The sequence below is a fragment of the Bubalus bubalis genome, chromosome 10, assembly GCF_019923935.1.
Source record: "Bubalus bubalis isolate 160015118507 breed Murrah chromosome 10, NDDB_SH_1, whole genome shotgun sequence".
Classification (NCBI taxonomy): domain Eukaryota; kingdom Metazoa; phylum Chordata; class Mammalia; order Artiodactyla; family Bovidae; genus Bubalus; species Bubalus bubalis.
This window is the reverse complement of record NC_059166.1, coordinates 77,170,580-77,197,495: the sequence shown is the minus strand read 5'-3', so window position 1 is coordinate 77,197,495 and position 26,916 is coordinate 77,170,580. Positions and strand designations below refer to the sequence as shown.

Here is a 26,916-nt window from a genome sequence, read left to right as displayed (position 1 = left end):
TGTGATATTCTTGCAAGTAAAGATTTATTTTGGAACAAATGCTATAGAGAATATTACACAAAAGCAGTTTTGTAATAATTGCTACACTCAGAGACTATCTCTTCATTTAGCTTCAGTTTGGTTGACTCGGTAAAAGGAAAATTATTAATGAATTTCAAAATTGAATAAACTGAAATCCTTTGTTCAGTCATATCATTTTTTTTGCCTTTTAAGTAACTGTTTACTGTTGATACTTGACACACCAACTACACTAAGAAAACCCAAAGCAAGAAAGTCATAAGGCTACTTTATCAATTTGGCTCAACTATTACCATAAAATTTAGCAAACATCCTGGAGGCGGTGCCCACGTAACATCAAGATCCTGCCTCCTCTCATTACTGTGATAAGAGAGGAGGGGCAAAGCAACAGTGACATGACACTGATTTTAGCTGTTTTCTTGATTCTGAAGTAATGATGGAGTGAAAAAAAAAAAAACAGGGAAAAGAAATAAATCTAGGAATAGAGAAGAGATTTTAAAAAGAAATAAATCAAATATTACTGGAATTCCAAGGTAATAACATAAGATAAAGTCTTCAGAAAATATATGCTCTGTCAAAATTTAGATTACCAAAATCATGCAAGATTTTGAAAGATTTTGAAAAAGATTTTGAAAACTTGAAAAGACCAATTATTGTAAAATAGATTGGAAAGATGATTAAATAGCTATCATTCATGAAAATACTAGGATTAGATGATTTCATAGATGTGCTCTTAGAAACATTAATAGCTCCAATCCTTCTTGAGCTATTCCAGATCACAGAAGGGAATCTCCCCAATTTATTTTATGAGGCTTGGATAACTTGCAAAATACTGTAAGTGAAAAGCTATGAATCAATCTCATTTTTGAATAAAGATATAACATATGGAAATAAAAATATTAGAATTTCATAACTGAAGCAAAGAATGATATATTACAAAATATGGTATAGTCTAGTAAAGGAAGCTGAGAAGGCAATGGCACCCCACTCCAGTACTCTTGCCTGGAAAATCCCATGGACGGAGGAGCCTGGAAGGCTGCAATCCATGGGGTCGCTAAGAGTCAGACACAACTGAGTGACTTCACTTTCACTTTTCACTTGCATGCATTGGAGAAGGAAATGGCAGCCCACTCCGGTGTTCTTGCCTAGAGGGTCCTGGGGATGGGGGAGCCTGGTGGGCTGCCATCTATGGGGTTGCACAGAGTCAGACACGACTGAAGTGACTTAGCAGGCAGTAAAGGAAGATGGGGTGAATATTAGAACATTTATCAACGCAACTGAATATATCCAAAATTAAAAAAAAAAAAGTTATATTACTATACTAATATAGGTTTAAAAACATTTAACAAAGTGCATTATCATTCTTATAATTGAAGGAACCTATTTAAATTCTTTGGCCACATGATACAAAGAGCCAATTCATTGGAAAATACCTTGATGCTGGGAAAGACCGAAGGCAAAGGGAGAAGGGGGCAGCGGAGGATGAGATGGTTAGATAGAATCACTGAGTCAATGGACATGAATTTGAGCAAACTCTGGGAAACACTGAAGGACAGGGGAGCCTGGTGTGCTGTAGTCCATGGTGTATCAAAGAGCTGTACATGACTTAGTGATGGAACAACAACAAAAATTTAAATATAGTAAAGACTATTTAATAAATGTTCGTCTAGTCAAGGCTATGGTTTTTCCTGTGGTCATGTATGGATGTGAGAGTTGGACTGTGAAGAAGGCTGAGCACTGAAGAATTGATGCTTTTGAACTGTGGTGTTGGAAAAGACTCTTGAGAGTCCCTTGGACTGCAAGGAGATCCAACCAGTCCATTCTGAAGGAGATCAGCCCTGGGATTTCTTTGGAGGGAATGATGCTAAAGCTGAAACTCCAGTACTTTGGCCACCTCATGCGAAGAGTTGACTTATTGGAAAAGACTCTGATGCTGGGAGGGATTGGGGGCAGGAGGTGTAGGGGACGACAGAGGATGAGATGGCTGGATGGCATCACTGACTCAATGGACGTGAGTCTGAGTGAACTCCGGGAGTTGGTGATGAACAGGGAGGCCTGGTGTGCTGCGATTCATGGGGTCGCAAAGAGTCGGACACAACTGAGCGACTGATCTGATCTGATCTGATCTGAATAGCAATTATAAAATAAACAGCAAAATATTAAAATCTTTACCCTGGGGTAGGAAATGGCAACCCCCTCCAGTATTCTTGACTGGAAAACTTCATGGACAGAAGAACCTGGCAGGCTACAGCCCATGGGGGTCACAAAGATTCAGACATGACCGAGCAAGCATGCAACGCCACTAAAATCTTTACATGAAAATTCAGGAACTTGACTGAGATTCGTGTAATTGCCACATATATTTTTAACTGTATTAGAGAGTCTTATGAATACAATAAAAATATATAATACTATTATTACGCATAAATGAAAAAAGTTTATTTTCTTAAAGATATCACCTAAAAAATCCAAAGGATGCTAGAAAAACTTCATTAATAAGAAAATTTGAACAAGATAAATACACAAAAGCAACATATTTTCTCCATTTTAATAAGCACTTAGAAAGTGGGAAACATTCCATTCACAATTGCTGCAAAATTTACAAAGTATACAGAAATAAACGTAACAAGAAAAGTATAAAATCTACATGAAAAAGCCTGCAAAATCTTATTGATCAAACTAATACAAGAGAAATTAGAATGAAAAGGCATACCAAGTTGTTGGATGGCGAGCTTAAATCTCATAAAGTTTCACATAAAATCAACTTAAAGTAATTTCAATTATAGTTCTAATAGGTTTAATTTTTTAACTGAATGTACTAATTTTAAAGTTAATATCAAAGCATAGGGCTTTCCTGGCGGTCCAGTAGTAAGAATCCAGTGCAGGAGACCTTGGCTTGATCCTTTGGTTGGGAAGATCCCCTGGAGGAGGAAACAGTATTCTTGACTGGAGAATTCCATGGACAAAGGAGCCTGGCAGGCTACAGTCCATGGGGTTGCACAGAGCCAAACATGACTGAGCGACTAACACTATGCTACTACGACAAACCTGCAGCACCTGGCAAAGAGATCCCTGGGACTGTATCCTACCAGGCTCCTCTGTCCACGGAATTTTCCAGGCAAGAATACTGGAGTGGGTAGCCATTACCTTCTCCAGGGAATATATATATATAGGCTTCCTCGGTGGCTCATACTGTAAAGAATCTGCCTGCAATGCAGGAGACTTGGGTTCGATTCCTGGGTCAGAAGATCTCCTGGAAAGAGTTGGACACAATTGTGCAACTTACACACACACGTAAACACATATTAAAAAAAGAGAGAGACAGAGAGAACAAACTTTTATATTGTAACGTCATTCTGTGACCTATTTCTTACTGCCTGTATACTGTCTGTCTTGCCCATAAAAGCTTGAATTTGGTCTTTTCAGTGTTGAATACACAGGATCTAGAAGAGTGTCTGGCACAGAGTGTTAGCAAATGTATACTAAAAGAATTACTTTTATTAGTTTATCAGAAAATAGATATAGAAAGCTTTTTTGTGTGTTTGTTTTGCAAAACTTTGGCATGTCACATACTTAATCTTAAAATTATGCATATCTAGTGCTAAGTTTATCAGGATCTCAAGGAAAAACAACCTAATACATAAGTAAAACATTACTATTTCCAGGATTTGGATGAAGGAGATCACAATATGCCAGTCTGGCACAATGATTATTTTGAATTAAAGTTATTTGAGGAAAGGCTGGTGAAATAGAAGCATTCTAGCCCTCCTCTGTCCCCTTTAAAGCAGGAAATAAATCTCATGTGAAAGGTAATCCCTATTCCAAGATGTAGAGAAATATTCTTATCACCAGAGATAGGGAATTTACAGCCAAAAGGCTGTATAAACAAACCTTGTTACTTTTTCACTAATTTACCACTCCAAGCCAAAATTTCTTTCTCTTATCAATTCTTCACAAATGTGTTATTTATTTCTCTAAAAGGCTTAAAATCTGCTTGCTCTGGCCACTTCTTTTAGTCTCATATTTTAATGGATTCCTGCATATAGAAAATTAAATTTGTTTTCCTCCTGTTAATCTATCTTACATCAATTTAATTATTAGACCAGCCATAGAACCTAGAAGGGAAGAAGGGAAAAGTTTTCCTCCCCTACAGAGATAAGAGGTAGATATTTGATGTGAGTTCAACAAAACCTTGACAATGAATAGAGGTCATAAGTTTGTTTCTTATAAATGCACTCAATGTAGGTTAACTGACGTATAGCTAAAATGCAAATCAGGAGTAAATAATACACTGAAAATTCTAAACTTATCCAGTACAGGTATGAAGCCCTGTTTGTGTAGGATAGGATATAAAGGGTCTGGCAGAATATATGCATCACTTATTCTTTCAGCAATTCCCCATAAATATCATCTTTCTTATTCGAACACTTGGTAGGTATTGAGTGGCAGTGATTTTGAGGTTTTCCTGAAAAGTAGTAGGCATGTAGATAGTCTAAAATACTGGCTAGCTGGAGGCCCATAGACTCTAATGGACAGTCAACTGGTGGTTAGAATCATACCAGGAAGTGGATAAGTCAGACACCCACTTGACTAAACCACCCACCAGGCACACACAGCAGAATCATAATTCTCCTGTACTGAAAATATTGGGTTCTTTACCACTAGCACCACCTGGGAAACCCAATTACCAGGTATTTAATAAAGGCATTCAGGGCTTTTCTGGTGGCTCAGCAGTAAAGAATCCACCTGCAATGCAGGAGACACAGGTTTGATCCCTGGGTTGGGAAGATCCCCTGGAGAAGGAAATGGCAACCCACTCCAGTATTCTTGCCTGGGAAATGCCATGGACAGAGAAGCCTGGATGGTTACAGTCCATGGGCTCTCAAAAGAGTTGGACATGACTTAACGTGTAAACAACAACAAAGGTATTCTATTTTAGGATGATAAAACCATGTTATCTACATACTACATAATATTTACTGTTTTTAACTAAAAGTGGTATCAAGTGGTTAGGGAACAGTTTATAAAGGGTTTGAGACATCCGTATTTGGTAATATCCATATAACTAATCAGAAAATGAAAGTTTAGAACTGAATTTTCAAAATTTTTTCCCCAAATTGCTCATCTTACTTTAATGACTGCCTCGTGAAATGGTTCCTATCTTTTAATTTCTTCTTCCCTGCCATGCTGCTAGCCACTTAGGACTCCTACTTATATAAAACTCTTAAATATATAGAGAATGTCTTATATAAAAATTTAGGATGGGCAAGTATTTTCTTTACATTCTTGTCTCTATTCTGGTCTCTAAGTTCAGTTCAGTTCATTTCAGTCGCTCAGTCACGACCGACTCTTTGTGACTCCATGGACTGCAGCATGCCAGGCTTCCCAGTCCATCACCAACTCCAGGAGTTTAATCAATCTCATGTCCATTGAATTGGTGATGCCATACAACCATCTCGTCCTCTGTCATCCCCTTCTCTCCCCACCTTCAATCTTTCCCAGCATCAGAGTTTTTTCCAATGAGTCAGTTCTTCGCATCAGGTGGCCAAAGGATTGGAGTTTCAGCTTCAACATCAGTCCTTCCAATGAACACTCAGGACTGATTTCCATTACTATGGACTGGTTGTATCTCCTTGCAGTCCAAATGATTTTCAAGAGTCTTCTCCAACACCACAGTTAAAAAGCATCAATTCTTTAGTGCTCAGCTTTCTTTATAGTACAATTCTCACATCCATACATGTCTACTAAAAAACCAAAGCCTGGACTAGACAGACCTTTGTTGGAAAAGCAACGTCTCTGCTTTTGAATATGCTGTCTAGGTTGGTCATACCTTTCCTGCCAAAGACTAAGCATCCTTTAATTTCATGGCTGAAATTACCATCTGCAGTGATTTTGGAGCCCAAAGAAATAAAGTCTGCCACTGTTTCCACTGTTTCCCCATCTATTTGCCATGAAGTAATGGGACTGGATGCCATGACTTTAGTTTTCTGAATGTTGAGCTTTAAGCCAACTTTTCACTCTCCCCTTCCACTTTCTTCAAGAGGCTCTTTAGTTCTTCTTCACTTTCTGCCATAAGGGTGGTGTAATCTGCATATCTGAGGTTATTGATATTTCCCCTGGCAATCTTGATTCAAGCTTGTGCTTCATCCAGCCCAGCATTTCTCATGATGTACTCTGCATATAAATTAAATAAGCAGGGTAACAATATACAGCCTTGATGTACCCCTTTTCCTATTTGGAACCAGTCTGCTGTTCCATGTCCAGTTCTAACTGTTGCTTCCTGACCTGCATACAGATTTCTCAAGAGACAGATGAGGTGGTCTGGTATTCCCATCACTTTAAGAATTATCCAGTTTGTTGTGATCCACACAAAGACTTTGGCATATTCAATAAAGCAGAAGTAGATGTTTTTCTGGAACTCTCTTGTTTTTTTGATGATCCAGCAGATGTGGCAATTTGATCTCTGGTTCCTCTGCCTCTTCTAAAAACAGCTTGAACATCTGGAAGTTCATGGTTCACATACTGTTGAAGCCTGGCTTGGAGAATTTGGGGCATTACTTTACTACCATGTGAGATGAGTGTAATTGTGTGATAGTTTGAACAATCTTTGGCATTGCCTTTCTTTGGGATTGGAATGAAAACTGACCTTTTCCAGTCCTGTGGCTGCTGCTTAGTTTTCCAGGTTTGCTGGCATTTTGAGTGCAGCACTTTCACAGCATCATCTTTCAAGATTTGAAATAGCTCAACAGGAATTCCATCACCTCCACTAGCTTTGTTCATAGAGATCCTTCCTAAGGCCCATCTGACTTTACATTCCAGGATGTCTGGCTCTAGGTGAGTGATCACACCATTGTGATTATCTGGTTCATGAAGATCTTTTTTTGTACAGTTCTTCTGTGTATTCTTGCCACCTCTTCTTAATATCTTCTGCTTCTGTTAGGCGCATATAATTTCTGTCCTTTATCAAGCCCATCTTTGCATGAAATGTTCCCTTGGTATCTCTAATTTTCTTGAAGAGATCTCGTCTTTCCCATTCTGTTGTTTTTCTCTATTTCTTTTCACTGATCACTGAGGAAGGCTTTATTATGTTTCCTTGCTATTCTTTGGAACTCTGCATTCAAATGGGTATATCTTTCCTCTTCTCCTTTGCTTTTTGCTTCTTTTCTTTTCACAGCTATTTGTAAGCACTCCTCAGACAGCCATTTTGCTTTTTTGCATTTCTTTTTCTTGGGGATGGTCTTAATCCCTGTTTCCTGTACAATGTTGCAAATCTCTGTCCATAGTTCATCATGCACTCTGTCTATCAGATCTAATCCTTTGAATCTATTTTTCAATTCCACTCTATCATTCTAAGGGGTTTGATTTAGGTCATACCTGAATAGTCTAGTGGTTTTCCCTACTTTCTTCAATTTAAGTTTGAATTTGACAATAAAGAGTTCATGTTCTAAGACACAGTCAGCTCCCGGTCTTATTTTTGCTGACTGTATAGAGCTTCTCCATCTTTGGCTGCAAAGAATATAATCAATCTGATTTTGGTGTTGACCATCTATTGATGTCCATGTGTAGAGTCTTCTCTTGTGTTGTTGGAAGAGGATATTTGCTATGATCAGTGCATTCTCTTGGCTAAACTCTGTTAGCCTTTGACCTGCTCCATTCTGTACTCCAAGGCCAAATTTGCCTGTTATTCAGGTGTTTCTTGACTTCCTACTTTTGCATTTCAGTCCCCTGTAATGAAAAGGACATCTTTTGTGCGTGTTAGTTCTAGAAGGTCTTATAGGTCTTCATAGAACCGTTCAGCTTCAGCTTCTTCAGCATTAGTGGTTGGGGCATAGACTTGGATTACCGTGATATTGAATGGTTTGCCTTGGAAATGAACAGAGATCATTCTGTCATTTTTGAGATTGCATCCAAGTACTACATTTGACTGTTTCGTTGACTATGATGGTACTCCATTTCTTCGAAGGGATTCTTGCCTACAATAGTGGATATAATGGTCATCTGAGTTAAATTCACCTATTCCAATCCATTTTTGCTTATTCCTAAAATGTTGACGTTCATTCTTGCTATCTCCTGTTTGACCACTTCCAATTTGCCTTGATTTTGAACCTAATATTCCAGGTTCCTATGCAATATTGCTCTTTAAAGCATTGGACTTTACTTCCATCACCAGTCACATCCACAACCGGGTGTTGTTTTTACTTTAGCTTCATCTCTTCATTCTTTCTGGAGTTTTTTCTCAACTGATCTCCAGTGGCATATTGGGCACCTACCGACCTGGGGAGTTCATCTTTCAGTGTCCTGTCTTTTTGTCTTTTCATACTATTCATGGGGTTCTCTAGACAAGAATGCTGAAGTGTTTTGCCATTCCCTTCTCCAGCGGACACATTTTGTCAGAACTCTTCACCATGACCCGTTTGTCTTGCATGGCCCTACATGGCATGGCTTACAGTTTCATTGAGTTAGACAAGGCTGTGGTCCATGTGGTTAGATTGGTTAGTTTTCTGTGATTGTGGTTTTCAGTCTGTCTGTCCTCTGATGGAGAGGGTAAGAAGCTTATGGAAGCTTTCTGATGGGAGAGCCTGACAAAGGGGGAAAAAAAGGCTACCAAGTTAGCCTTATTTTTAACTAGTCCAGCCTCTGTGTAGCAGACATGTGGCTCTAATACAAATCAATAAAAATACTGTTACATTTTTAAACACCTCTATGCTTTTTCTTCTGTTATCTTTGCCTGAAATTCTCACCTCTTCCTGTCTTGCCCATCATACTCAAATGTTAAATCTTAATTCATGTGTCATTTCCTCTATGAAGAATCTCTGGAATCTTTCCAGCCCCCTGGTTGACTTATCGAATCTGTTCTGGGAATCTTGTGATATCCTTTACATCTCTCATAGAATTTATGATAAACATGGTTTTTAAATGATTACAGGTTTCTTCTCCCCTCTTTTAAAATGGAAACATTTGGAGGCTTTGTTTGTTATGGTATAACTTACACATAGCATAGTCCTTACCATATAATAAACAATCAATGAAGGACTTTTTAAACAGTGAAGGAATTCTAATTGTCATTGGATTTCCATACCTTTGTATAACAAAGCCACCTGTTCAGATCTCCCTGAGAAAAGGAAACAATTTCAAAGTAAAATATGTTGTGTGTGTGTGTGTGTGCATGCTAAGTCACTTCAATTGTGTCCAAGTCTTTGCAACCCCATGGACTGTAGTCCACCAGGCTCCTCTGTCCATGGGATTCTCCAGGCAAGAATTTGGAATGGGGTATCATTTCCTCCTCCAGGGGATCTTCCCAACCCAGGGACTGAACTCATGTCTCTTATGTCTCCTGCCTTGGCAGGCAGGTTCTTTACCACTAGCACCACCTTTAATGGACTTTAATAGTTACTGTTCCACTTCTGATTCAAAAGGCAAACAGCATGCAACTTCTACAGCCTTAAAATAATGAGCAGCAAAATAGAGCTATTTCAATCAATTGCCGGAAGAGGAAGACTGGACATTTAAGTGCTCATTAATAAGCAGAGTAGAGCAACTGGCAGTCCACAGTGTGTATGGATGAGCCACAGATGCAGAGGAAGATTAACTACTAGGCAGAATTCTTTATAATCTGGAGACTTGAGGAAGGAATGTATGAATAACAGTGAGTGTAAATGTGGGCTGGAAAACAAGCACAGTCCCTCCACCACCTTTGGAAATAGAGAAGCATTTAATCTCCTATAGGAAAAAAAAATGAGTTTTTTAAAATAAGTAAATAAACAAAGTTATAATACATATAACTGTTAAATTAAATTACCTGAAGATAAAGTCAAATGGTCAAAAGCATAGAGAATCGTCAAAATGATAGATACACAAACACTCCAGAGTTGAAGGTATTCATGCTTTCAAATCAAAAAGGCCTACAAAATTTTCCATTAGGTCCACACTCAGACACCTCCTTTGGAAATGGTAAGACAACCCTTATGAAATGAATATTGCAAGATTTTTTTTCAAGTTACCTACAAAAGAATGAAGAACAGATCGATTCAGACTTCCCAACAGTAACCTTGCTTCCTAGAATACAATTGAAAATTACTTCAGTGCTCGAAGGAAGATTGATTCTCACCCATGAATTCTGCCTCTAGTAAACCTATCACTCAAGTGTAAAGGTAGAATAAACTCAGAAAGTTTATCTCCTGAACAAGCTTTCTCAGAAATTTGTGTGAAGAATATTAGAAAGAAAATAGGTATGATCTAAGAAAGCATGACTCTAACTCAGGGGGTGCAGAGAAGGATAGATGGATGTGTAATAGGCCTGAAGAGCCACCAATTTAGACTGGAGAGAGGGAAATCTCCAGGGAAGAAGAGCCTAACCTAAAAACAAAAAGTTACTGATAAAATCATGGTCAAGTCCAAAGAAAATGGCCTAAACTTAAACAGTAAAGCAATGGGTTTCCAAAATATGAACAGAATGAGTAAGAAATGGAAATAGGAAATGTATTTTTTTTTTAAAGCCTGTTTTCTCACTTTCAAGAATAAAAGAAAGACAAACTCCAGTGGGAAGGGAGATTTGGGAGGGGGACTGTCAAAACAGTGTGATCCAAAAATAAATTAGAGTAAAATGATTTTGCTTTTACAGACCCTCTGACATGTCTATATATAGACCACTCAGGAACTATAAAGAGACTAGGAACAGCTGGAGAAAGGCAAGGAAGAGAATTTTTATCTTATTATAAGTCTAATTTTACATTTTGTTTTTGAAATTCTGGACTATAAAGAAAGCTGAGTGTCAAAAAATTGATGCTTTTGAACTGTGGTATTGGACAAGACTCTTGAGAATCCCTTGGACTGCAAGGAGACCAAACCAGTCAATCCTAAAGGAAATCAGTCCTGAATATTCTTTGGAAGGACTGATGCTAAAGCTGAATCTCCAATACTTTGGCCAGCTGATGAGAAGAACCGATTCACTGGAAAATACCCTGATGCTGGGAAAGATTAAAGGCAGGAGGAGAAGGGGACGACGAGAGGATGAGATGGTTGGATGGCATCACTGACTCGATAGATATGAGTCTGAGCAAGCTCTGAGAGTTGGTGATAGACAGGGAGGCCTGGCGTGCTGCAGTCCATGGTGCTGCAAAGAGTCAGACGCAACTGAGCAACTGAACTGAACTGATCTATCTCACGTCTCTCCTCAGAATTTTTTTCCAAAAATTATTTGATGACTTACAAACAGGAATTAGACTGTTAAAATGTAATTACTTATACTTGCCACATTCTATAAATCTTTAGTCACAGCCTAACAACAGAATGTGAGCACAAGTATATTCTTGTAGAATAAATGGCTCACAATTCCCTAAGGGAATACATCCTTTTGAGAATAAATTGCATTTACCATGTTGCATTATTGCATTTATTTTAGAACTAGAGGCTAAATCCATAAAACTTGTAATGATGTTTTTTTTCCCCCTCCTAGGCTTATGGGAAAAGACTTATTTTCACAACTACTAAGTCATTAGAAGCAATGTTAATTTACTACTATCTCAAGTCTTTTCATCTCTAATCTACATTGATTTTCTGTCCTGAACAGAAAGTGTGCATTTTTAATGCTTCAGCTGCAATACATTTCCTTTTGGATATTTTTTCCTGCAAAAAATGAATCAAATACTCAAAACAACTGCCTAAACATAGATTAATAATTTCCTAGAAATGACCAAATAGAGTACACAAATTTTTAGGACAGTCATATTACTAGAGTGAAAGAAACACACGACCTGGGAGTAGGACACAGAACTTACTCCTCATATTGCTATTGGTTATAGTCTCCATGGGGACCTGAGCTCCTTAAAACTTAAAATTCAAACCATGGCTGGTTATCAGTAAATAGTAAATTCCAAAAACATGGAGGTTTTTTTTTTTCCCCCCATACAAATTGAGTTTCTGTTTGCTTTTGCACACCCTCTGAGGAATCTATACATGTCCCAAACTGCCATAACTGAATGGTTTTATAAAATAGGTCTTAGCTTTGTTTTCTGATAACTCCATGTGGCCTTCAAGACTTGTCCCAGATGACATGGGTTTCCTTTCTTTTAATAAACTGGCTCAAGGAAAAGCAAAATGAAGGAAGTCAAAACAGATGACATGTTGTCTGAAGCTGACTCATTGATGTCTTTTTATGCTCTGCCCTCCCTCAAAGGAGAGAAGGATATGTGTCAATTCACAAAGAAATACTCATTGATAAACCATTATTAATATGTTAAATAATAATATAGGAAAAAAAAGTGTCTCAAATTGAGGAAGCAAAGTTTAGTACTCAGCAACAATGTGAAATTATTCATCTAAAATTTTAATATGCAAACTGAAAGCAGTAGTCAATTCTTCATTATTTCAGAACAATGAATAGAGGTTTAATGACAGTCTAATAGTTCATCAGTCTTATGGACTCTGTGAGAGAGGGAGAGGGTGGGAAGATTTGGGAGAATGGCATTGAAACATGTAAAATATCATGTATGAAACGAGTTGCCAGTCCAGGTTCGATGCACGATACTGGATGCTTGGGGCTGGTGCACTGGGATGACCCAGAGGGATGGAATGGGGAGGGAGGAGGGAGGAGGGGTCAGGATGGGGAACACATGTATACCTGTGGCGGATTCATTTTGATATTTGGCAAAACTAATACAGTTATGTAAAGTTTAAAAATAAAATAAAATTAAAAAAAAAAAAAACACCAAGGAATGACAATTCATGAATATTGGCTTCTCTTTCTAAACATCATATTCCTGCTTCCTGAAACTAGCTGTAACCATACTAGTTTAAAGGACTTCCCTGGTGGTTCGACAGTAAAGAATCTGCCTGCAATGCAGGAGACCCAGGTTCAATCCCTGAGTCAGGAAGATCCCTTGGAGAAGGGAATGGCAACCCACTCCAGTATTTTTGCCTGGAGAATTCCATGGAGATGAGATCCTGGCAAGCTACAATCCATGAGTTGTACATAACTGTTGTTGTACATAATGCAAAGTACATAACTGTTGTACATAACGCAAACAGCTGGACATAACTGAGCAACTTGTACATCACGTCACATACTATTTTAATCTCTTGATTTTTTTGGTAACAAAACAGGATACTGATCCCAGTTTTTCCCACTTGTTTAATTTGGATTACTTATTATAACCTAAATTGATGTCATAGAAAAACTCTATAGGAATAGTAATATACATACATGCATGTTTTGGTATATAATGAGGGTATTTTTTCAAATATATAGATATGAATTCTCCCACCAGTTATTTAAAGCTCCTTGAAAATAAATGTAGAGATACTTCTGTTCTTAATATATACTATAAATCATATGCAAATTATGTTTATATACATACATATGTACTATGTATATATATGAATTACCATTATCAAATGTTGATTGCCATAAGAAACAATTTTAAAATACCATTTTAATTCATTATTTCAGGAAATTAAGGATACCCTCTGATACTATCCTTCTGCAAAAATAAAATGTGCATCATTAGGGTTTTGTGTTCTTAATTCTGGAGACAAAAGGTCATTTCCTCACTAAATACATAGCAAAAACCATTAACCTTGATATAAGAATGATATAAATTGAAGACAGCAATTTAAAATCTAACTGCTCTTCAAACGGCAAATGCCATGACAGATTTTGGATTTGCCAAAATCTTAACAAAACCGTTTTCATTTGTCAGATAAATTATGGCCCTTTGAGCTGTGCACATAAAAGGTAGTTCAGTATGGTAGTTAAGAGTATGGCTTTGGTTAAGAGCATGGGTCCATATCCCGACTCTGCTATTTCCTAGTTACATGAGTTTGAACAGAAAATTTATAAAGTTAATGTGAGGTTTGTAGGATTTGTAGAGGAAGTAATCTAGTAGCATCTGTGAACGGTAATGGAAATGGTAAGAAAAGAAGATATATGATTCCTATTACTGTGATTTTGGTATGTTGTTCTCTTCTGTTGTTTTTATGAAATCTGAATAATGGATTTTTAGCTATTTTGAATTTATTTCTAGTTTTGGGATGAGTTTAACTGACCAAGTCAGTGATTCCAAGCTCTGCAAGGTATTCTTCTTTCTTTCAAAATAACTTGGTTAAATACACAGAAAGGGAGGGAAGGAGGGTGGGGAGAAGGAAAGAGGAAAGAAAAGGAGGGAATGAAAGAAGAGAGGGAAGAAAGAAAAAAACAGGAAAAAATAATGAGAGTTATGACAACATGTTTTGTGGTAATATCACCAAAAAAATTGCTGTGCCTTTCCCAGTTAGGAACCACATACTACTCAGATTATCTTAGACAATTTAAAGCATGCAATTCATCAACATTTTTTGTCATTAACTAATACCTACTGTATATCTCAAATCATATTCTGCTTGCCAGTGTCTTTATCCCAAATGAAGATGTATCTGGCAATTTCATTTATGACATAAGGTAATTCTTTCATGGGAGCCATTTGTATGTATTTATGTATGAATTATTCCACCAAAGTTAATCTGGGCTTTTCTTTGGGACTCTTGATGCTACAGAGTTATGCAATACAGATACTTTTTATGGATTCTTGCTTCAAATGTCCTTTGCTTGGAATTGAAATCATCCATTTAGTTTTACTTCAACATATTATATTCTTTGAAATGCCAGAGGCCTTCAAAGGGTACTAATGAGTTCTTGTCCCAATTAACTGTTGTAAATTTTTCTTCTTTGTTCTTATGAAAGAGAAAATTAGTTAAGGAAATGAAACTCATTACCAATACTCTAAATTTTATTTGTCGCTACTGTGCTCAGTGTTTCAAGGATGCCCTCATGCTTATTTTAGCTGGGGAGGAAGCTTTCAATTAATAGAATAATATGTACCATCAATAAATTGAAACTCTCTACAAACAGCAAATGTGGAAAGTGACACTTTTTTTCTTAGCCTCTATTTTTGGGCATCTGCCTTTTTGTTTTAGCAAAACTAGGCCTACAGGTAATGAACACATCATTACATTCTGTGATAACCTTGAGGGATGGGATGGGGGTAGGATGGGAGGGAGGCTCAAGAGAAAGGGGATACATGTATACTTAAGGCTGATTCACAGTTATATGGCAGAAACCAATACAACATTGTAAAGCAATTAGCCTCCAATTAAAAATAAATTAAAAAAATAAATAGAAGATATCACAAAGGGAAAGTTCATTTTAATAAGAGAAAAACAATAAATATCAAAATGAAAATGTATGATATTTAAAAGGGTAAGGATCTTTACTAAGTGATCTATATGTAAAAATTGTTATGGTAAACGCTAAGGCTCCACAGAAAAATGAGCACTGAATACAGCATGACAATCCCTTGAAAAGGAAATAAAAATGGCTAATGAAAATATGAAAAAAGTTCAATTCGGTAAGATAAGAAATGCAATAAAAATGACACTTTTTCTTTCAGTAGATTAAAAAAATATGAGAACAGATAGTATTCAGGGTTAGAAGGGGTGCAGTGAAAAACACTGCTGTACATTGGTGGGAGAATAATTTAATAAAATGATTCTGGATGCGCAATTGTCAACTATATACTAAAAGATTTAAACTTGTTCATATTATTTAGTTATATTTAGGTATCTTTTTTAAGGATCAAAATCACAAATGAAGATGAGAGCATTTTTTATGGTGATGATTACAGGGAAATATTTATCATGAAAACAGTATGATGTATAATGATATATACATTATTGTTGTTGTTTAGTTGCTAAGTTGTGTGTGATCTTTTGCAATCCCTGTTGCCCACCAGACTCCTCTGTCCATGGGATTTCCCAGGCAAAAATACTGGAGTGGGTTGCCATTTGCTTCTCCAAGGGGTCTTCTTGACCCAGGGATCAAACCTGCATCTCCTACACTGGCAAGTGGATTCTTTACCACTGAGCCACCAGGAAAGCCCCCAATATATACCATACCATAATATATTTATTATATTATATAATATATAATATATGTAAAGGGTTAAATAAACAATGAAACTGCTGTTGTTGTTCAGTCGCCCAGTTGAGTCTGACTCTTTGCGACCCCATGGACTGCAGCACACCAGGCCTCCCTGTCCATCACCATCTCCCGGAGTTTTCCCAAGTTCATCTTCATTGCATCGGTGATGCCGTCTAACCATCTTATCCTCTGATATGCTCTTCTTCTCCCTCAATCTTTCCCAGCATCAGGGAGTTTTCCACTGAGTCGTCTGTTCGCATCAGATGACCAAAATACTGGAGCATCAGCTTCAGCATCAGTTCTTCCAGTGAATATTCAGAATTGATCTTCCTTAAGATTGATTGGTTTGATCTGCTTGCTCCTGCAAGTCCAAGAGACTTTCAGGAGTCTTCTCCAGAACCACAGTTCCAAGGCATCAATTCTTTGGCATTCTGCTTCTTTATGGTCCAGATCTCACAACCATATGTGACCACTGGGAAACCATAGCCTTGACTATATGGATCTTTGTCGGCAGAGTAATGGCTCTGCTTTTCAACACACTGTCTAGGTTTGTCATTACTTTCCTGCCAAGGAGCAATTATCTTCTGACTTCATGGCTGCAGTCACCATCCACAGTGATTTTGGAGCCCAAGAAGAGGAAATCTGTCACTACTTTCACCTTTTCCGCTTCTATTTGCCATGCAACAATGGGGCCGGATGCCATGATCTATTTATTTATTTTTTTTTAATATTTAGTCTTAAGCCAGCTCTTTCACTCTCAAGAGGTTCTTTAGTTCCTCTTAACTTTTTGTCATTAGAGTGCTATCATCTGCATATCTGAGGTTGTTGATGGTTCTCCTGCCTATCTTGATTCCCGGTTGTAACTCATCCAGCCCAGATGCCATCAAGGTGTATATTATGTCAGCAAATCTGGGAGACCCAGCAGTGGCCACAGAACTGGACAAAGTCAATCCTCATCCCATTTCCCAAGAAGAGTAGTAACGAAGAATGTGCTAACCATCAGGCAATCACACTCAACTCCCATGTAAGAAAGGTCATGCTTAAAATCTTGCATGCTAGGCTTCAGCATTATGCAAACCAAGAAGTTCAGATGTCCAAGCTGGGTTTAGAAAAGGAAGAGGAACTAGAGACCAAATTGCCAACATTTTCTGGATTATAGAGAAAGCAAGGGGATTTTAGAAAAAAAATCTATCTCTGTTTCATTGACTATGCTAAAACCTTTGACTGGACGATGATCAAAGAAATAGCCACATGAATTCCAAAATTATTTGATATTACTTAAAATAAAAATACACATATTTGAGATGTAGCATAATCAGATACATTTCAATTGCACACAGATGAACAAAATGTACAAAAATATAAATAAGTTTCAGTTGTGAACTGATGAAAGTACTTATCTCTATTTTTATATTGAGTTGTTTTATATTGTGATGTAAAATGACAAATATAGAAATCATAAAAACTTACATTTTCAAGGGAAAGGAAAAGAAATTTCATTGTTAATATCTCAATATCCAGAATAGAGAGAGACTATGGATATTTCTTAACTGCAGCAGTACCGTGTTGTTAGTTACCAATTTTGTTGCCAATTTTGCATTTTCCTGCTAAACCCAGATCCTTCTTTGACCAGAATTTCTGTCATCTATGATTCCATTCCAGTTTGTTTAACTAAAATTCTTTTTATCATCTTTAGGCAAAATGAAAATCCTTTATTCCATTTTTATGGCAAATTCTCTATTTTCATGGATCAACTTTTGAGTTTCGACAGGGCATCACAGCCATGAGATTCCACTAATTTGATATATAGAAATGGTTTGTTATATAGAAATTATATAGAAATAGGTAACTAGTATAGAAATTGAGTGATACTATAACACAAACCTAAAATACATAGCATTAACTTTGAGACAAGGTGGTAGATGGAGGCTAGAAGGACAGTGAGAAGACTATCAGGGAAAATAGGAAAAACAGTAAAGAAATGGTTTTTGAGGACTGGAGAAAAGAAGGCTCACAACAATTATTGTGGGAACAATAAGGCTAAATACTGCCTGCAGTAACTTTGAAGATACAAAATATATCTACAAACTTGTGGATCTGGCTAATGGGATTTCCAAGCAAACGGTTGACAGTATTATTCGTCATCTTTTAGCTACTCATAACATGATATTGGTAGGCTGCAGTCCATGGGGTCGCTGGGAGTCGGACACGACTGAGCGACTTCACTTTCACTTTTCACTTTCATGCAATGGAAAAGGAAATGGCAACCCACTCCAGTGTTCTTGCCTGGAGAATCCCAGGGATGGGGGAACCTGGTGGGCTGCCGTCTATGGGGTCGCACAGAGTTGGACACGACTGAAGTGACTTAGCAGCAGCAGCAGCAACATGATATTATGAGAGATGAGCTAAAGGAACAGTCCTGTTTTCAAGTACAATTTATAGGGTACATTGTTAACTGAAGACTTGCTAGGTTGGAAAATAAAAATTTCACTTTTACAGCATCTCCAGCTGGCAAAAGATTTTCCAAGTAAAGACGTTGCCTCTAGAAAAAGAACAAATTCAGAATGGTGTCTGCAAGTCAAGATCAAATCAAAGATGCAATGCTAAGACATGCAGCTAAGACTTCAGAAAGATTTCAGAGATCCTCTCAATTATATAAAAGCTCTAATAATCTTAAAGGCATGCCATGATATTGTAACTCTTATGGAACACTGGAAACTGTATCTTATATTGAAAAGATTTGTGCATATGTAATTTAAGAAGATGAGTTTAATTTGATACACAGAAATCTCACAAAAATTTTTGAGAGCTGTAGCAGTTTAAAAGTGGTAGAGAGTTCAACCAATAACTTAGATTACCACACTCTATTTCAAATTGCCTATCAGGCTCTTACTAGTCTATACAGTTCAGTATTATTTTCAAATGATAATAAACACAATTTTTTTTTTTTAAAAAAGCTAAGCTTTTAAATACCAAGCATTGTGCCAACATCATTTTATATTGAGTTGGTCAAACAGATGTTACAGAAAAACCCAATGAACTTTTTGGCCAACCTAATATAATATCCCACTCACTCCTCAAAACAAAGAAGCCAAAAACTTTTAAGCCATTCAAAAAATTTGATCCACACCTAGATTTTTATTCCAGGAACTTTATCACAAGTGGAGATGACATACTTATATGGTGATACTCAGAGTAACACTATTTATTAGAATAAAATCATGGAGGAGCCTCAAAGTCTAATGGAAGAGGAAAGGTAAATTGAGACTGTTTCATGTAATGGCATGTAACAAATTAAAGCATGTGGCTGACTTTATTTTTTGGGGCTCTAAAATCACTGCAGATAGTGATTGCAGCCATGAAATTAAAATATGTTTGCTCCTTGAAAGGAAAGTTATGACCAACCTAGACAGCATATTAAAAAGCAGAGACATTACTTTGTCAACACAGGTCCATCTAGTCAAGGCTACAGTTTTTCCAGTAGTCATGTATGGATGTAAGAGTTGGACTATAAAGAAAGCTGAGCACCAAAGAATTGATGCTTTTGAACTATGGTGTTGGAAAAGACTCTTGAGAGTCCCTTGAACTGCAAGGAGACCCAACCAGTCCATTCTAAAGGGGATCAGTCCTGGGTGTTCATTGGAAGGACTGATGTTGAAGGTGAAACCCCAATACTGTGGCCACCTGATGCGAAGAACTGACTCATTTGAAAAGACCCTGATGCTGGGAAAGAATGAGGGCAGGAGGAGAAGGGGATGCCAGAGGATTGAGATGGTTGGATGGCATCACTGACTCAATGGACATGGGTTTGGATAAACTCCGGGAGTTGGTGGTGGACAGGGAAGCCCGGCATGCTGCGGTTCATGGGGTTGCAAAGAGTCGGACACAACTGAGCGACTGAACGGAACTGAACTGAGTCAATATAATCACTGAACTGAGTCAATATAATCACAATAATTACTTTCATTGTTAATGTAAGAAACTAAGGATTGGTTAGGTTATGTTGTCCAAAGTCACACAGAATTTGGTAGGTTAAAGATTTTAACCCTGGAATTATGACTACAGAAAACCCACTCCCACACGCTGTACCACTTCCTTTACATTGGATCAAATTACAATTTATACAAGAAAGTGAACACTACTATCATATCTTATGCACTGAAAAACCCTCTGCAACAGAACACATCCTACTTGTATTCTTGTAAAAAGTATTACAAGATTTACATGGAAGCATACCCTTAGAGAGGACATGTGCTCATCTGGGTGTGTTCCCAGAGAAGACTATGGGGCTCCCAACTCAGCCTTAGCCAGCCAGCGGACCCCTTGGTCCCAGCTGCCACCATATTGCCTGTTTCAGTACCCATGAGCTTTATCTGGGTTCCAGATGCCAGAGAGAAAAACAGGTAATAGGAGGGCATCTTTTATGTGAACGAGGCTTCATAAGACCCAAGAAGGCTTGCTGGTTTGCACTGAATAAGGCAGATCTTTAGCTACAGTGTCTCATATAAATGCCTTTATCAAAAACTTGCTTTACAATTTTAAAGAGATACTATACATTTTTTGCTTTGTCAAAAAACAGAAGAAGCGGAAAAAAAAATGATGGCAATAAAAAAATCTACATTAATGAAGAGCTATAGCTGAGATCTGAGACACACACAAAAGTGAAAAATCCTAAGTTATGGTTCCCATAGCAACTACAACACAGTTGGATTTCACTTTTATGTTAAGTAAGCTTAACTTGAGTGAGAATGCAAAATACTTCCTCCAAGCCAAAAAAAGAATTGTGAAAGACACAGAGTGGTCCAGACTGTTCTGGCTTTCAAGTACGTCAAAAAGCACCCTAATATGTATTAACATTTTTACATTAATACTATATGTTCATTTGTATTGATTTTAAACTACCTTTATTCAGTTGACAAAATATAATTATTTAAAATGGGGAAAAGTCCCACTAGAATCTGTTAAATTGGAAAACATGACTTTATAATTTTTCACATAGCATTTCTATCATCCTTGTATTTACAAAAGAATATTTGCTGAAAGTACAATTTATTGGTACTTTAATAAAGTACCATTTATTGCCACTCACTGCCAAGTGTTTTAAATTTGACAGTTTTTTAAATTACTTTTGATATAACATGAAACTATATAAACAAACACATGGTACTTTAAAGATAGAGTTTACAAATAATTTTCAAGACATATATAGTTGGCATATTTTTTCTCTATTTTAATAAAATTTTTAGAAAACAGGAAGGGTACTTACTCCTGTTATGTAACGAGGTCTATATTGAATGGTTCCAAATAAACCAAGAATGACGATAATAATATGTACAAAATTTGCCAGGATAGGTGCCCACTGATATCCAAGGAAGTCAAATATTTGCCTCTCCAGCACACAAACCTAGAATAGCAAAATAGGATATATAGATAAGCACAATGATGAGAGAAAAAAAGGATCACATTGACATGATAATTAGCAACTATAACTGTGTTGCCATATCTGGCATTTGTCTTTAACAGTGAGAATGACATTTTGGGGTATATTTCAAAGGAAGACTATGCGAGCTACGGATCCAGAGACAGCTGCAATCCTTTTAGGGATGATTTTGTGGCGGCATCAAGTAGTATTTGCAGGATTTCATCTGTGCAGTCACAGGATAAATTATATTGTCATATGCACTGTCAAACACTTGAAGTCATCAACCAGCAAGCTTGGGGAATGACGTCCCCATGAAGGGTTTGTTGTTAGAATCTGCTCAGATGTCATCGTATAAGTTGGGAATGGAACACATGGGGTTGATAGAGAGGAAAAAGAACTCTTCAGCAAGTCACGAGACCAGACTTTGGATGTTGCTCTGTCACTAGACAGCCATAGTGCCCCAGGAAGTCATTTCTTTTCTCTGGGGGTCTGATTCTTTATTTGTAAAATGTAGGACTTTGACTAATGTCTAGGGTCCTTCTAACCTTAAGAGGATTAGATTATAAATCAAATGTGACTCTTTTTTTTTTTTTTTTTATCATATCCAGTTATCTACAGTAACCAGGAAAAAAGGAGGGCCCTAAAAGAAACTTCAAACAATGGAAAAAAAAATAAAGCATCACTGTTTAAACACAAGAAACAAGGGATTTTTAATTCTTCTATATTCATCTGTGCTTAGAAACTTACAATTAAGTCATATGTAAAAATCTAAACAATGGGAAGAAAAAAGCAAAACCAATCAACCAACCAACTCACCAAAAAACCCCCCAAAACCCAAAAAACCCCCTGAGACTGACCAGTAGTCCAGAAGTGCCATTTTACATCAACAAAGGAAACCTGAATAGCTAGCAAGTCTCTCATCAGATGTAACAAAGCAAAGGGAATGGTGTGAATTAAACTCAGCTGTATGTTTCCTGCCTGCCCTCAGGTGGAATGATAACAAACTAAAACATTGTAAACGAAACTGATGTTAAGCACAGACATTCAACAATTGGTCTTCAGCTAGCATTTAGAGGAAAATGATTTTAAAACCCCTAAGTCACTAACTATACTTTATCACTCTGCTTTAATACTTCTTGTCAAAAGGACATACTAACTCTTCAAACAGACAATTTACTTTTAAATTAAATACCTGTAGCCTAGTTTGAAGGCTTCTAGAATGATCATTATTCCCACTGCACTTCTTTAACTGACAGCACATTTTCTTATCAGGCATTGAAGGAGAAAATAAACTCATGACAACTGTTGGCATAACACCTCTATTTCCTAAGACACACCAGGTACCATGTTATACTGTAACAGCAATAATCCAGCCTAATAAAATCTTAAGTTTCACTTAGTCTTGGCAGTGAATTAAAAAAAAGAAAAGAGAGAGAGAGAGACAGGGAGGATCTCGGATTTATATTCTATCCTACATATTCTAAATACAAAATACCTTCCAGAGTCCCAGCAGTGGAATATGATATTCTGATTGATTAACAGTCTGTCATGGAATATGCACATAACCCAAGCCTCATAAACTCTGAAATGTCTCCTGATGAAACACTCCTTCAACTGTTTCCATGCAGTCAACACTTCTTATGAAGAGGCCCATTTGTGATGTTAAGCAGTATTACATGTGCCTTGTTGGAATCCATCAATGTTACCAAAAGATAAGTGGATGTTCTCAGCATTGCTAATCGTCTATATAAAAGCTCCTTCTAACACAGAACTCTCTTATCCTTATCCTATGAATAAACAGTAAGTAGAAATGTGAAACAGCAGCAAGAAGCATTTAAACTCTATAAATTTTGAGCATCATAACTGTGGGGACACAGCAGGGAAAAAGTAGAGAGGATGAAGCACATCATTCAAACAGTGGGAAATCTCTCAATAAATGCTCCAATTATGGAACAAAAGAGCAAGCACCATCGTTAATTATAAAAAATATATAGATGATAATATACTCACTAAGACTGCAAAGCTAAAATGAAGTTGCGTCAACATTTATCAGCCTTTTTAATGACAGAACTAATAGTTCCATCAAACATTACTTACGAGGTTATGCAGACTGAACAAGCTAATGTGCAGCTTTTCACTTATAGCACTTCTGCTATTATAGTATTTCACTTATATAGTATTTCTCCTCTTTTTGATAGGCTCTTCAGTCATCATAAGAAGCTCTACCACAGGTTCTACTATTTAGAGCTAGGGCCAAAGAATTGAAGATTTCAGTGCATACAAAGGGAATAACAATTTATAAAGTGGGTACAGACTCTCCTAAGAATTCCTTCCTAGAGGAAGTATATTAATTATGAAATTACAGGGAAATTGTGGCACTAGAGGGAAAAGCATATTTTATTTTTTAATTTTTTAAAGTTTAAGTATACTTGATTTCTAAAGTTGCATTAATTTCAGCTGTACAGCATAGTGATTCACATATACTGAATATATATATATGTGAATATATATATTCACATAGTTATGCACACATATACACAAAATATATATGTTCTCTTTCATATTACTTTCCTGTATAGGTTATTACAAAATACTGAGAATGATCCCCTGTGCTATACAATAGGTCCTTGCTGATTACCTATTTTATATTTATTAGTGTGTATGTTCATCTTAACCTAATTTATTCCCTCACCCCCTTTGATAACCTAAATTTGTTTTCTATGTCTGTGAGTCTTTTTCTGTTTTGTAAATAAGTTCATCTGTATCTCTCTCTCCTTTTTAGATTCCACACATAAACAATATCATATCTTTCTCTGGCTTACTTAATATGATATTTTCCAGGTCCATCTATGTTGCGACAAATGGCAATATTTCATTCCTTTTTATGATTGAGTGCGATTCCTTAAACCACTTACTACAGGTGGGGCATTCATACTATTCCCTGATCATATATCACTTCATTGAATCTGCACAACACCCAGAGAGATAAACATTACCGTCTTATTTTTCAGACTAAGAAATCTAAGATGTATTATGTCTAAGTGATTCTCCTACAGTCTCAGAAATGGTAAATGGTCCAAGAGGAATGTAGGCCTATGGGCATGGCCAGTGCAGTATCTCTATTTTAGAACTCTCACCACACCTAGCTCAAAAAGAAAATGCTTTCATAGATTATGTTGGAGGCCTATGCTGGGTACAGGATATATGTGACTTTTTCACCTTATTTATATTAGAATAGCATAGAGAATTTCTTTGATCATGCCTATCAGCTTACAATATCAGAATAATCATCATTGGTCAAGGCAGAGCTCCTTTTTATTTTATTTTCTAAGAAGACTCTACACATGGACATCACCAGATGGTCAATACTGAAATCAGATTGATTGTATTCTTTGCAGCCAAAGATGGGGAAGATATATAAAGTTAGCAAAAACAAGACTGGGAGCTGACTGTGGCTCAGATCATGAACTCCTTATTGCCAAATTCAGGCTTAAATTGAAGAAAGTAGGGAAAACAACTAGACGATTAGGTATGACCTAAATCAAGTCCCTTATGATTATACAGTGGAAGTGACAAATAGATTCAAAAGATTAGATCTGATAGACAGAGTGCCTGAAGAACTATGGACTGAGGTTCCTGACATTGTCAGGAAGCAGTTATCAAGACCATCCCCAAGAAAAAGAAATGCAAAAGGCAAAATGGTTGTCTGAGGAGGCCTTACAAGTAGCTGATAAAGAAGAGACACAAAAGACAAAGTAGATAAAGAAAGATATATCCATTGAATGCCCAGTTCCAAAGAACAGCAAGGAGAGATAAGAAAGCCTTCCTCAGCGATCAGTGAAAATAAATAGAGGAAAACAACAGAATGGGAAAGACTAGAGATCTCTTCAAGAAAATTAGAGATACCAAGGGAACACTTCATGCAAAGATGGGCTCAATAAAGGACAGAAATGGTACAGACCTCACAGAAACAGAAGATACTAGGAAGAGATGGCAAGAATACTCAGAAGAACAGATAATCACGATGGTGAGATCACTCACCTAGAGCCAGACATCCTGGAATGTGAAGTTAAGTGGGCCTTAGGAAGCATCCCTACGAACAAAGCTAGTGGAGACGATGACATTCCAGTTGAGCTATTTCAAATCCTGAAAGAGGATGCTGTGAAAGTGCTGCACTCAATATGCCAGCAAATTTGGAAAACTCAGCAGTGGCCACAGGACTGGAAAAGGTCAGTTTTCATTCCAATCCCAAAGAAAGGCAATGCCAAAGAATGCTCAAACTACCACACAATTGTACTCATCTCACATGCTAGCAAAGTAATGCTCCAAATTCTCCAAGTGAGGGTTTCAACAGTATGTGAACTGTGAATTTCCAGATGTTCAGCTGTTTTTAGAAAAGGCAGAGGAACCAGAGATCAAATGGTCAACATCTGTTGGATCATTGAAAAAGCAAGAGAGTTCCAGAAAAACATCTACTTCTGCTTTACTGACTACACCAAAGCCTTTGACAATGTGGATCACAACAGACTATGGAAAATTCTTCAAGAGGTGGGAATATCAGACCACCTGACCTTCCTCCTGAGAAATTTGTATATAGGTCAAGAAACAACAGAACTGGACATGGAACAAGAGATCGGTTCCAAATTGGGAAAGGAGTATGTCTAGGTTGCATATTGTCACCCTGCTTATTTGACTTATATGCTGAGTACATCATGAGAAATCCTGGGCTGGAGGAAGCACAAGCTAGAATCAAGATTGCCAGGAGAAATGTCAATAACCTCAGATATGCAGATGACACCACCCTTATGGCAGAAAGCGAAGAACTGAAGAGCCTCTTGATGAAGTGAAAGAGGAAAGTGAAAAAGCTGGCTTAAAACTCAACATTCAGAAAACTAAGATCATGGCATCCAGTCCTATTACTTCATGGCAAATAGATGGAAAACAATGGAAACAGAGATTTTTTTTGGTGGGGGATTCCAAAATCACTGTAGACGGTGACTGCAGCCATGAAATTAAAAGATGCTTACTCCTTGGAAGGAAAGCTATGACCAACCTAGACAGCATATTAAAAAGCAGAGGCATTACTTTACCAATAAAGGTCTGTTTAGTCAAAGCTATGGTTTTTCCAGTAGTCATGGATGGATGTGAGAGTTGGACTATAAAGAAAGCTGAGTGCCGAAGAATTGATGCTTTTGAAGTGTGGTGTTGAAGAAGACTCTTTAGAATCCCTTGGACTGCGAGGAGATCCAATCAGTCCATCCCTACGGAAATCAGTCCTGAATATTCATTGGAAGGACTGATGTTGAAGCTGAAATTCCAGTACTTTGGCCACCAGATGAGAAGACCTGACTCATTGGGAAAGAGCCTCATGCTGGGAAAGATTGAAGGCGGGAGAAGAAGGGGACATCAGAGGATGAGATGGTTGGATGGCATCACTGACACGATGGATATGAGTTTGAGTAAACTCTGGGAGTTGGTGATGGACAGGGAAGCCTGGTGTCCTGCAGTCCATGGGATTGCAAAG

The 26,916-nt window shown here is 37.2% G+C and overlaps 1 protein-coding gene across 1 annotated transcript in view; it reads right to left on the bottom strand.

Moving 5' to 3' along the window:
- NKAIN2 (sodium/potassium transporting ATPase interacting 2) overlaps positions 1–26,916 on the bottom strand; it is a 1,210,503-nt gene that overhangs the window by 601,807 nt on the left and 581,780 nt on the right. Inside the window, exon 2 of the mRNA XM_025295038.3 lies at positions 21,237–21,374. Coding sequence (XP_025150823.1) covers positions 21,237–21,374 — 138 coding nt within the window. The remainder of the gene's footprint in view (positions 1–21,236; positions 21,375–26,916) is intronic.